The sequence below is a fragment of the Brachycentrus maculatus genome, unplaced genomic scaffold (assembly GCF_059751285.1).
Source record: "Brachycentrus maculatus isolate JH-2025_06_01 unplaced genomic scaffold, ASM5975128v1 h1tg000015l, whole genome shotgun sequence".
NCBI lineage: Eukaryota > Metazoa > Arthropoda > Insecta > Trichoptera > Brachycentridae > Brachycentrus > Brachycentrus maculatus.
In genome coordinates this window covers 1,534,618-1,548,741 of record NW_028280769.1, presented here as the reverse complement: position 1 = coordinate 1,548,741, position 14,124 = coordinate 1,534,618, and the positions used below count along the sequence as shown (strand labels likewise).

The following is a 14,124-nucleotide window of genomic DNA, read 5'->3' as shown; positions in this document are numbered from 1 at the left end:
AGTTTGAAAATGCCATTACAAGGCAAAACAATTATCACAAATTTTATTTTTATGTGTTTTGAACAATAAAATACAATTTAGTAGACTCTAATAATCAGTATTTGATTTTAACATTTAATATATAAATTTATTTTACCTGTTTGGTCACTTTGTATCAATTTTTTAAAGTTTTTATTCATCATATTATGTATTACCGGTGTAAGTTGAACACTGGTAATACAGTAGAACCTCGATTATCCGGATTTCGATTTGGATCTATCAAAATAAAATAACAAATTGTGAATTTGATAATTTGCATGAAGCGAATTGCATATATCGCTCACTCCTTTCAAGAACGTCATAAATCAAAAATCGTCAATTTTCAGTTGTGCGTGTTTTCGAAATGCCCAGAAAATGTACTGTATCCCAGCAAAAGCGGCATATTTTTAACATAATATTTTCCCGCTACAGGGCATAAAGTGTTGTTTTTGCATTTTGAAGAAAAGGTGTTGTTTTATATTTTTTGAAATAAACTAAATATTTTTCAAATGGAGAAAGAACCTTCAGGTTTCACCTAAAAAGGTGTGTTGCACAATAAAAAGTTCAATAAGTTGCTTGATATTTATTTTTAATACATTGTATTATATTTTTAAACTTTAAAAACGTTCTCCTGAAAAATCAAGTTTTTTGATTTATGACGTTCTTGAAAGGAGTGAGCGATATGTATTAATGTTTTATATACGAGACGCATAACATTTTGATTGTTGTTTGAAAGGCAAGAAGAGTGTAGCTCGGGACGACTTGTATATCTTAAAACTATGTATTTCCGATTTGGCAGCTTCAAAAAGAACAGCTGGCTTGAATCGGGAATTAATAATAAATAAATAATTTAATATTGAAGATGTTTGTAAATATGGACTAATAAAAATGATTAATACTGAATGTGCTTGTCTTTCCTTGTCAATTATGATTTTTTTCAGCTATCCAGATTTTTCTAATGAAAAACTACCACTACCTCTATCCCCAATTAGTCCGGATAATTGATGTTCTACTGTATTTACAAATAAGGACAAAGTACATACAGTGCCACCTCGCTAATCCGAACCGTCCACGGAACTTCTTCATCCATATCTGTCTCTTGCCCGCAACTCCCAGTCACATCAATCCCCGCCAACTTTAATGGCGTTCTATTGATCTTCGTACCTCCTGTACTGCCCTCCTCACTTTTGTCTTCCTTTGAAAAGCTTACCAAACAAAATAGCTTTGGGCAGGCGTGAGTCGTCCATACGAACAACATGCCCCACCCATCTGAGCTGAACCCTCGCTATAGACACCGAGATAGGACAACAACCTATCATTTTTATTTAGGTACTGAATGAATAATTTAAAAATTAAACATTTTTATTTCAGCTTGAAAAAATCAGGTATTTTCATTTGAACCAACGGACCCAACTGGTGTTTAAGGAGTAAATCATGCATTTGTCTTAAATCCATCAATTCCTCAGTGCTCTGGACGACTTCTTCAGCCCAGTTTATGGTTATGTTCAAAGCTTTAACGGCTTCTGAAGGTGGATTGTTTGAAACCGGCATCGGTTGCTCGCTGTCATCAAATTCCTTCTCGAATTGGTACCATTAACCAAGCTAGGAAGCAAAATGTCAAACCCTCTTCTAGTGGAATGGAAGGTCTGTTGATGACAGTCAACAGTCCGCCTTCTCTTAAGGAGTTTTACGTGGTTTCCTCCCAACAATGAGCAAATGCTGAGAAGTTCCTGATTGGCCTACAATAGTCCCTCCTGTTCCCAACACAGATTTAGATAAAACATTTTTTTTTAGTTAGAAGAAACAAAAATCCACTTAATGATATATAAACCTTGTACATAATAAGCAAGGTAAAAAATAAATGCAATACCCATCCTTCTTGAGATTTTCACATGTGACAGCACGTATGATGTCCTCGTCACTCAAAACGTCTTGATTCTGGAGCCAGGTTATCATTCAGATTAGCGAGCTGGCGGTGTAGTTTATGATATAGAGTCGGAGACAATGACATGAGTCTCCATGTGTCTCTTGAGATGAGCCTTCCTGCCGAAGACCTTCTGGCAGCCGTGCTTGGTGCAGGGGAAGTTCTTCTCCAGCACGGGCCTGTTGGGCCGCGGCGGGGGTCCGCCGCCGTGCACGCGCTGGTGGGCCGCCAGGGTGCTCCGCTGGGCGAAGTGCGCCCCGCACAGGGTGCACGGGTAGGGCCTCTCTCCCGAGTGCGTGAGCTGGTGCGAGGACAGCGAGGAGGGCTGACGGAAACCTGGAAATATTTATCTTTGTCTGAAGAATACACATCTTTTTATTCTTTATTAATTCTTAATTAACTCTTATTATTCTTAATTAACTCTTAATCTCTATTGCAGAAGCTTGTCTGTGGTAGCAGAGTAAGGATGGTGATGGTAGATATGAAAAATACAACATTAGTACATGTAACACCCAGTCTAATTGAAAATAAATATTTTTAACTTAATTTTAACACGGGAAATTTTTTCATGACCCAAATTAGATTATTTATTGATTCGGTATTAACTTTGTGGAATGACATGATTATTTTATTAAAATTAAACACTTGAGTATACCACTTTAATGAGTTTTATTTATATATACGACTAGTTTCGAAAATGACAGATGTTTTCATCTTCTGAAACTAAATTAAAATTAATGTTTTAATTTGTACCAGAAGATGAAAACATCTGTCATTTTCGAAACTAGTCGTATATATAAATAAAACTCATTAAAGTGGTATACTCAAGTGTTTAATTTTAATAAAATACCCAAATTAGGTATAACTAATTAGGGTCGTATACTAATATCACAAGTAACTGCAAACCCAATTCCGATCTATACAATTTTGGCATCTCGTACTCTACCAAAAGTAAGCAAATAGAATGCTTATAAGCGTCTCCTACTCTCTACTAAGAGTATGTAAAAGACGCTTTTAAGCATTTTCCGCAAACAATGTGTTAATACTGACAGGAATTGAACCTGAGACACCAGATTCACAGTCAAGCTTTTATCCAACTATGCTACAGCGTCTGTCTTATTATTACATGCTAACAAATAAAGTTATGTAAATGTGCATAATATATTCAATATTAATCTGAAATATGAGTTCAAAATTTTTTAGTAGTGTGGTTGTCAGTCATGGGTAGAATGGTGAATGTTACATGTGAGTGTATAAAGTGACCCCTTAACTAACCTATGTCATAAGCCCCATAAATACCCAGACTTCCATGTTCTTCTTCATCTATGTTGAGATGTCAAAATGTAAATAAGTATTCAATTTGGTACCTTTAAACAGACAAGCAAGGTTTAGCAAGGTAACTGAAAGGTTCATTATGTAAATAAATATGACTTACCTCTTCCGCATACTTCACAACGGTACGGGCACTTGCCAGTGTGGACGTTTTGGTGTAGTTTGAGACTCTCTTTGTGAATGTAGCGCTTGTCGCAAACATCACACGCATACGGCTTCTCTCCAGTGTGAGTCATGATATGGCACCTGTAAATAGTCCATACTTCTTATTAATCTTTTTCTTTTTTAAAGGAATAACCCGCAAAGTCCCTACTTCAAGAAGCTTGTCTGCGGGTAGGATAGTAAGGATAGGGAAGCTAAATGTGAAAAATACATCACAAGATCGATTGAAAATAAATCTTTCTTGAATTCATTTTACAATTGGCGGGAATCAAACCCGTGATCCCAATTTCGCAGTCGAGCGTCTACCTAACTACGCCACGGCGCCTGCCGTGAAGCCATGTATGTGAGGCTAGGTCTAAATTTTAGAGCAGTGTCCTTGGGACGTTGAAGGATGAAGCTGTTTCTGATTTTTATTTTTTATTTTTTTTCTCAGTGGGAACATTATTTGATAAAATAGCTTCATTAATTGACTCGGCAGTCACTTTGTGGTAAAATCCATACATTTTTAACTTAAGTTTAACTTAGTAAATACCACTATTTCTTAAAATCTATTGTGACACGTGTTTTGATGCATTTCGCATCGGACCGTATAAGGTGTTTAAAAATGATGCAGAATGCATAAAAATTTGTGTAATAATGGATTTTAATAAATAGTAACGTTTAAGTGAAACCTAAATTATAAATGGATAGATTTTACCACAAATAGATGGCCAAATCAATTGATGAAATTAAATAAATTGTTTTTCAATTATATATTTGTAAAAAAAAACTCTCTCTGCAGGGTACAACCTTTTCATTAATATCTCACTACTCAAAAGTTCAAAATAGAAATCTATATCAAATGTTTGTTCGCATTATCATTTATGTTAAAAAAAAAACAGGTTGGCCATAAGGAAATGTTACACGACTGTCCATATTATGTCCAATTTACTTACTTGAGCTGCGTAGAGTTGACGAAGCACTTGCCGCAGTAGTGGCACTGGAAGGGCTTCTCGCCCGTGTGCGTGCGCTGGTGGTCGTGCAGCTGCCCGCCCTGGGTGAAGGTGCGCGGGCAGTGCGCGCACGCGTACGGGCGCACTCCCGTGTGCAGTCGGAAGTGCACGTCCAACGCGTACTTGTTCCTGCAACACCGAGCATAACACGCCTTCATAAAACTACCAAAAAATACGAAACTTGATTTATACACCAATAGTATGAAGCGAGGACACAATGCGGTGTAATCATATTTTTAACGTACATTATTATCGAATGACGCAAATTATTTTTTTTTTAAGATGTGTGTTAACCGTACGTGTTGAAGTTTGTAATTTAAAACCATTGTAAAAAAAAATTAAATTATTTAAATAACAATAAAATAAATATTAATAACCTTGATAAATTATTTCAATAGTAGAAACTTCTTCTTTATTTTTTGAATTGATGTAATCTTTCTGAAGCCTCAATTTTTCTCGTTAAAAAAAAAAATGAACTACTTACACAAAAACTTTTAAACATTCCGGGCAATTGTGTTCCTTTCTAGGATTTCTTTTCTTCTTTTCCTCGACATTTTCCATTGTACATGTTTTTGATTGTTCAACAACCCTGCTTTGCAAATTGTCTTTCCTGGATATGTTGGTCTGAGGATAATTTGAAGTCTGAGGATAAGTTTGCCTTTCATTGTGAATATTTTCTTGATGTTTGTCATCTTTGGAACTGTTTTTGGCGATATTTTCTTGAATACACGCTTCGGATCCATCAAAATCTTTGGGATATTTATTTTCACTTTTCTTTTTATCTTTCTCTTTTGTGCGTGTTTTAGATCTTACGCAAACTTTGCGTGTGTTGGAACTGCTTTTATTAACTTTTTCCTTTTTTATCGATTTGTCTGGGGCAATTTTTTTTCGTCCAGGTTTTTTTTCTTTGGAATCGAATTTCTTGGTTCCATTCTGAATTTTAGCTTCGATTTTTTGTGATGTAGAATCTGTTTGTCTAGTATTTTTCTCGAGTGTATTACATTTTTCGTCAATTGTTTCATTAACAGACACATTTTGTGCAGATTCCAACTCTTTTGCAGTATTTTCAGTATATAGCTGTAAAACCAAAACAGTTTTAAAAAAGCAAGGAGAAATCAGGTAACAATCAAAGATTAATAAAAATAAATGTTTTATATGCTTACCCTATCTGAATCATTGGAATCATTATTTGAAAAATCAGATGTGAAATTTTGAGTATTGAAATCATTATAAACATTCTTTACATTTACATTCCGATTATCTTTTGTCTTTGTTTGACTAGCGTTCAAATAATTATCACCCGTTCTTAAATCTAGATTGTTCTCATCTTCACTTCTTATTGTATCTTTTATTTCTAGCATGGAAACTTCTGGGAGATTCTTTGGTTTTGCTGTGCCTGTGAAATAAGCACCCATCATTTTTTGCAGTTGTTCTTTAGGAACTATCTTTAGTTTTTCTCTCGGTACTATTTCTTGTTCTTCTAAAGTTCCTGACTGACGATTCGCTACCTGTAAACAAAATCACCTGTTATTAATGCAGGATATGGCAATTTATCTCAGATACTTGATGTAGGACAATGAAATATCTCCACATTTCTTTTATCATAATAAATAAAGTGATACAGTCATACTGCATTCTATACACAATCATTTTCCATTTTGTGTCATTTATTTTCCAGGTTGGATCACGCATTTCTATTTTTTGTTTTGTATCAAAGTAAAAATACAAATACTATTTACTGGAAAAATGTAAGTAAAGTAAAAAAAACTGTGATATATTTTTATTATTGTAATACATATATAACTTGATAATTTGCCTGTCAATAATTTTCCTTGTGGTTTTTATTAAAAAAATAATTGACATAATTTTATTTAGAATTTTGGGCAAAATATTGTTAAATTATAAATTAAACAATTGTTTTTTACCACTTGAGTTCTGAATTAACTAATCTAACTATGTATAAAGTGAATGCCGAAACAATAAATAACATAACGAAATATTGTTAACAAATTATCTAAAGTTTTGTGCGTAAATAGTGTTGAAGGTACTAAAAATTTGTAATATTTTTTAAATTATGACAAATTTCAAATTATCTAGCATTTTATGTATTAATTTTAAATCAAACACAGATTTTTTGAATCTACTAAGTTGTATTTTACTAACAAAAACACATAAAAAATTAATATTGTGACAATTGTTTCGCCTAGTTATAGCATTATCAAACGAATGTTTGACATTCATTTGATAATGCCATATCTAGGCGAAACAATTGTCACAATATTAATTTTTTATGTGTTTTCGTTAGTAAAATACAACTTAGTAGACTCAAAAAATCTGTGTTTGATTTAAAATTTAATACATAAATTAAAATGGAGTTCTGCAATTTAAACTCCAAATCAATAAATAAATTATCTAGCGTTTTCTATACATACAGTTTATGATATAAATTCATTAATACTCACCAATTTGGTGTATTTTATCCTGGGCCTCGTCTTCATATGTTCAGCAACGTGGTCAATTAGTTCCGTCGACCCTGAAAAACAAATATCGCAAAGTCCACACTGCCACGCCTCACTATTATCCGCCGCCTTCACATCCGCTTCCTTGCAACTGTTCTTCAGATGAATCCCGGTATTCGGATAGCTCCATTTGCAACTATTCTTATCCCGAGTTTCAACAGGCGCTTCTGGAAGCTTTTGTCCTTGATAGAATTGATCCAACCTCGGATACGATGCCTCCGCATGCTCGTAACGGATTCTCAACTCATCGGACATGTACGCATTATTTCCTTGATCCGAATGATTCCTTTCCTCGATGTTGTCAGTACTTTGTTTATTGCAGTAAGCGTAAGCTTCGGATTGATACTTTAAAAACTCGCAGTTGTATCGGTTGCTATGTTCGGCGATGAAAGAATTATTGATATTGCAACCCTGATCTGATGCTCCCGATATTTCGTAGTTGTCCATCCCGTGCGGATTTTGATTTATGAATCTGTTGTTGAAAGAATTGTACTGTTGGAAATCTGTAGCGTTTTGACAACTCGGCAGGGGTCTGTTAAGATTGCTCAGACTGCTTTCGAAACAGCTATTGTTGGAGATGTAATTATTGATCGGAGGGAAATTAGGGACTTGGGTATCCTTATCGCCCATGATTTGATCGCCAGCGCAGTCTCTGTTGCCGAATTGTTGTTTGTCCTTGCCGTCGAAAGTGTTCAGGGTCTTTTTGCCCCGGAGATGTATCTTCATGTGCCTGGTGAGATGGTTGCTCCTGGCGAAGCAGGAGTTGCAGAAATCGCACTTGTAAGGTTTCTCCCCGGTGTGTATGCGGCGATGCTTGACCAGGTCCGACTGGTTGGTGAACTTCTTGGTGCAGATGTCGCACACAAAAGGCTTGTCACCACTGTGCATTCGGAGGTGGCATGATAAAGCAGATCTGCAGAGGACAATTCAACTTGTTTAACAACACAATATTAATTAAAAATATACCTGATTCAGTTGTAAAATATGTTTATAAGATTTGCTGGGAGTGGGATTTCATTATGACTTAAATTCTCACAAAGAACTGACATGACCAGTTTCACTTGCCACTTTTATTTACATATCTCACAGCTTAATTGCTTTCTTTTAGAGACTAAAATGCATTAAAAGTATTTACTAGGTATATAAAATGGAAAGGGTACAAATAAATATGTAGTGATGATATTGACATAAGTTTTAACATTTTTTAATTCTACTAATTAAATAGAACCTTAATTAATAGCTTTGAAAAAAAACTCTGTATTAAATATTTCTAAAATCTAAAACAAAATCAAAAACAAAAAAAATGTAATAAAAAAATGTATGCAGAGTATCTCAAATCTCAATGATCTTCCTGAGTGATAGAAAGTTAATAAAACCCTAGATTTTTAAGAATGTTTAAAACCCTAATCCAAAAAATGCAAGGTAATAACAAATTTTACCGCTGAGCGAAGCACTTGGAGCAGATTTCGCACTGGAAAGGTTTTTCTCCACTGTGAGTTCTCATGTGGGCTACCAGAAGAGCAGAGAGACTGAAGCCCCGACTGCACAATCCACATTTGTATGGTTTTTCTCCTGAAAATTTAAAACACATGGTCAATATTCAGTTAATTGAATCAAACCCGGGACCTCCAGTGCAGTAGCCGAGCGTGCTGACCATTAATTACACTTCAGAATTCAAAAATTAAAAAATCAGTGTTTTTATTTTAATATCTAACACACTAAGGATGGGTATTTTTTACGCCTGTGGACCGCTGACGCCGGGATTTTATAATTATGTACATATACTTAAGACCTTAACAAAGAGGTTAGTATACAAATAATATTCATAGAAACATAATAGTATTATTCCTTCTATTCTGCCTTTGAAATGAGGCCGGCGCAGAAGGTAAAAATACCCTTCCCGTCCTTAAGCATCAATCGACTCAACGGGTAGAAATACCTTTCCCGTCTTCAGTTAATATTTTATTTACAAGTCAATATTCAGCACTCTTGTGCCGCCAAATATGAAAACCAAGCTGTCTCTTCACCCGAATGTCTCCGGGCGTGCGTCTTCAGGCTGGTGAGCTTCTGGAATCTCTCCCCGCAGGCGGTGCAGCGGTAGGAACCCTGCGCGTGTGAGCGGGCGTGCCGCCGGGCCAGCTGCGCATTGGCGCACACGCGTCCGCACGTGCCGCATTTGTGCCCGCCCGAGCTAGTGTGCGTGGACTTGTGCGATCGCAGGTGTGAAGCCTGGCTGAAGGCTGAGAAAAAATAGTCCAGTTAAAATTATACTAAATTTTGCATGCTTAGTTAAATTATCACAGGAAGAATAACCAAATGGCTTTTGGTACCTAGATATTAGCACTCTCTCCCTCTCTAACCCTTATCCGCACCTCAATGGTGTATAGGGCACTGCATTATATAAACGCAGTGTTATCTTGATCATAAACACATGTAGGAAAGGTGATCAGCCCTCCGCTTCAGGTACCAGTGCAGGGTAATATTGAATAAATATTAGAGTGAAAAAATCACATAAAAAAGCACTAAGGCCTACAAACGATCTCAACGTTTTAATGTAAGATTCATCATGTAAAAAATTGTGGCCTAGATCAATAAAAAACTGTTTCAAACTCCAAAAATACTTTCTGGAATTAAGAGCTTTTTTAGATCAAGAATTTAAAGGTCTGTCAACATAAAATGCAGCATTTCACTTTTTGGTGTGTTGTGGTGCGTATATTCTGTGCTCAAATAAAAAATTAAGTAGAAACATTTTCCTATGCTCGTTGAATTTTTATATCAATTAATTTAATAAAAAATATTAGTTTAATCTTTGAACTGAAGTTATGTAAGTTTTAACTTATATATAATGAAAAATAAAAATAATATTTCGCTTTATTAATCCAATTACACATTACATATTTTTATTTCTAATGTATTGTTATTTCTTTTAGTCATTTTAGCACGCGTTATGTTTATTTTCTTCTTCATTTTATGAAATATAATGTATGTTTATGCCATATGAACTTCAGGGAGATGCATGCTCCACCTCGAAGTTTGGAATAAAAATAAATATATATTTTTTATCATGAAATAAAAAAAAGACACAAACAATATGATTATCCTGTAATCTGGATAAATTTCCAGAGATCAATTGAACCAAGCTTTAAAAAAATTGCAAAGTTAATAGAGTATTCTTTGGTGTTCTACCATTCTTTTATTTGGAGAGAAAATATTCAGATATTATAAAAATAAGGGAAGTGCACTCTCTTTAGTTGAACTCGTCTGTTGATTGAGGTGTGTAAACCGTACCTTTTGAACAAAGTTCACATTGGTACGGCCTGTCTCCAGAATGGCTTCGAAGATGCACTTTGAGGGAGTGACGCAAACGAAAGCTTGCGCTGCAAATATCACAGATGAATTTCTTTGGAGCATTCTTCTGATCAACAGTAGCCTGGAAAGAAACAGAGCACAACTAATTAATTCAGCACCTTTAACAAGTATCAATATCTGACATGCCAATTCAAATGAACAGGAATCTAATCCTAATGTATGAGTGCGAAGCATGAGAGTTGGCAAAAGAAGGATGAAAGTAAACTGGATGCGGTCGAAATGCATTCTCTCACATGAATGTGCGCCAAAATGTTGTGTGATAGATGTTAGAATGGTGATATAAGGAAAGAATGGAAGGCCGAGATAAGCATTACCGATAAAATTAAGAAAAGTGTTTTGAGATGGTTTGGGCATATGAATTGAATGAATGAAGAAAGGATAATCAAACAAATTTACGAGGCGAATGTGGTTGGTTATAGAAGCTGAGGAAGACCGAGGAACATTTGGCACAAGTATTTAAAATGAAAGTGGTCAGGTCAGAAGTAGGAATAATCGCCATGTATGAGAACATATATGAATGTGGAATAGGTAAAAATTTGTGCAAAGACAGATTGGTAGGGCATTCTATTCTCTCTGCCTACCCCAGCGGAGAAGCGGTGTGATGGTTATTTAGTTTTTTAGGAATCCAATAGGATGTTGCCCCCTCAGAAATTCGGGCCCTTGGCAAATGTTTCTTTGCAAAACTGCAAATACTTAAGGATTACTGTACTAAAATACTACCAATGATCTTTTAATCTGAACCAAAAATATTATTATTTTCATCTCACCAATAGATGTCTCTAGGGAAGTACTAGTGATTCAAGAACAATGTTTCAAAATTGGTTAGTATATTTAGAACTTCCAAGAATTTGAGTGGTGTGGTTGTCAATAATGGGTAGAATTGGTGAATGATACACGTGTGTAAAGTGATCACTTGAACCAGCCTATGACGGTCGTCAGCCCCGAAAATGCCCAGATTACCATACATTACCTTCACCTTTGATGAGATGTCAAAAAATAACATAAAAAATATAATGTTAAAAAATATTTTATTTATAGTAAATATTAATAAAACATACATATTTATATAGCGTCCCTCCGGTGTGTTGGTTGGAATGCACTTTGAGGGCATTGAGATGCGCAAATGTCTTCTGGCAATCTTTACAAGAATATGGACGCTCTTTAGTATGAGAGCGCATGTGCGCGCGCAGATGGGAGCCATTTGCATATACCTTGCCACACTCAGAACATTGATAAGGTTTTTCTCCTAAAAAATTAAATAATACTGCCATTAGACGGCCATACTGGTGATAATTCAAATAACATAATATTTATCTATAGTTGTTCTAAAAAATACAGATGAATATTATAAATTAAGCTTCTAAAAATAAAAATTATGAACTCTTAATGATCAATTGATAAATGTATGGAATTGTGGAAAATATGAGGGTGCCAACTGAGTTCTCTTAAATTTAGAATGAATACCTAAAAAATGGAATGAATTACCTCTCCTTGTAAAAAATGCACCTTCTCAAATAACTTTTTAGAAAACTATAAAATTATATTTGAATTGTTTTTATTATTTCCTATTATTTTTTTTGTAAATAAAAATAATACTTGGCACTGGCAGAAACATCCTTTCACTGGGTGACTGCCAAATAAATTATTTAAAAAAATACTTTTAAGAAACGCCTGAGACATATTTATCATTAACTTGGGAGGATGCAAAGGAGTTGGCAGCCGACAGAAAAGCCTGTGGACAGTTTGTAGACTCCATATGCTCCACCTAGGGAGGGGATATGACCTATGGTTTAGTTATCAAGACAGAATAATATTATTTATTGATAATTTAAAAAAAAGATTTGTTTAACAATGTAAGCATTCCTTTATAAAAATAATTTTCTTATTTTAGATTACTCAGAAATATTCAAGTCTGTTAGCATGGTTTGATTCTTACCTGACGATTTTTTTGTTTAAAAAGTAGGCAACATTTCATTAAAATTGAGTAGCCTTGATAAATATAAGAGAAAAAAAATTACTTTTAAATTTGGAACATTGGATGTTTGATTAAAAAAATAAAAAGTACTTTCAGTACCTACCCGTATGTGTTTTGTAATGATCTTTTAAATGTGCCGACTGTCTAAATATTTTCTTACACACCTTACAGCCGAAAGGTTTATCGCCTGTGTGAATTCTTATGTGAGTTTTAAGTGTGGAACGTAACTTAAAACTCTTGGAACAGTATTCACATGTTAATATTTTATCAGAACTGGATTCCATTATTCGTATATCTAAAACAATAAAGTAAAGTATAAAATATTATTGGTTGAAATTTAGTGTAAGATTGACAACTTTTTGTGAACATTGTTCATTGATGTAACAAATTCATCACCTACAGATGTTTTTTAATTAAATGACATTTTTATTGACAGAAAATTATGTGTATTTTAATTAGAGACAATCTTCATCTATCCTTGTCCCCATTATTTTGTCAATAACAGATATAAAAGTGGTCTGATTGTTCGATCAATAACAAAAAAAAAGAAACCAGTCACGTTACAATTAAGCCGATTATTTACTACATGATAATTATTTTTAAAAAATGGGCTAGATTATTTTTAAGCAGTAAACTAACTATTAAGTTTTTCCCACATTTATTTTATTGACCAGTGACGGGGTTTCGTCGTTTCCGACATCATCAGACTGGTGGGAAGCTAGACAAAATTCTATGTTATATATACAACAAGGCAGGGGTTGAAAACCATGATATTATATAGTTTATCTAACAAAATTAATGAAAATTGGATGAATTTAAGTAGTGTAATATCATAAAATTACATATGAAATGTGTCGATAGTTTTGAATACAATTTCACATGTGTAGGGTTGTGGTCCCGTGGATAGAGTCGTGGACTCTTAAGTCAAAGTTCCTCGGTTCGAACTCAATCTACCACAATTTGATACCTATTTCAATGACATTGAAGAGATTTTACTATGTCATTAAAACAGAGAAAGGTTAACATAAATTTAATAAGATTACAAATTTACTCTCCATCTTTGTAAATTTACATTTTTACAACAAAATAAACCACCAATAATGTTTACTAATTACCTTTAGTATTAACATAAAATAAATATTATAATTTATTGAAATATTTCACGCTCCTTCTCAAATTTAATTGATGAATGAATACATTTGATTATCACCAGCAATGCTGCGCTAAATGTAATTTGCTCTTGCCATTTTCATTTTTTTAAATTTCTCTCACAAGACGTCAAAAATCAAAACAAATTCGATTTTGTACTACCATAGAAAAAATACAAATGAACTGTCATTATCTATGTTAAGTTAAAAGTAAATATCTGTTTTTAGTTCTGGCAATAAAAGGTAAATAAATAAATTATATGATCCACCCAACATTGTTTTTTCTTTCCTGAGGTGAAACTTTTTTAGGGGTGAAACAGCAAACGGACTTTACTATGTCATTAAAACAGAGAAAGATTATAAATTTACTCCCATCTTTGTAAATTTACATTTTTACAACAAAATAAACCACCAATAATGTTTACTAATTACCTTTAGTATTAACATAAAATAAAAATTATAATTTATTGTTTTTTCTTTCCTGAGGTGAAACTTTTTTAGGCATGGAACAGCAAACGGACTTGGATCAGATGTAAAATTTAAATACTTCCCTTTCTCCAAATTTAACTGGCAGCTGAAAAGAAAGAGTGGAAGAATCGTTTCTACTCTCTTTGTCTCATACGTTATAGACAGTTTACGTACATGCGCCTCATTTGTTGTGTTAAAACGTAGTATGGGAACCAGT

The 14,124-nt window shown here is 34.0% G+C and overlaps 1 protein-coding gene across 1 annotated transcript; it reads right to left on the bottom strand.

Moving 5' to 3' along the window:
- Window positions 1-949: 949 nt before the first annotated feature.
- On the bottom strand, window positions 950-13,616 carry LOC148313337 (uncharacterized). Its single transcript, XM_088264178.1, has 12 exons — window positions 13,407-13,616; window positions 12,395-12,586; window positions 11,375-11,562; window positions 10,236-10,377; window positions 8,975-9,187; window positions 8,387-8,519; window positions 6,891-7,860; window positions 5,592-5,936; window positions 4,913-5,505; window positions 4,372-4,557; window positions 3,378-3,520; window positions 950-2,278 (listed from the first exon to the last, which is right to left on the bottom strand). Exons 2-12 carry the CDS (start codon window positions 12,573-12,575, stop codon window positions 2,001-2,003), a joined length of 3,372 nt encoding a protein of 1,123 aa, XP_088120304.1. The 5' UTR covers window positions 12,576-12,586; window positions 13,407-13,616; the 3' UTR covers window positions 950-2,000.
- Window positions 13,617-14,124: the final 508 nt, after the last annotated feature.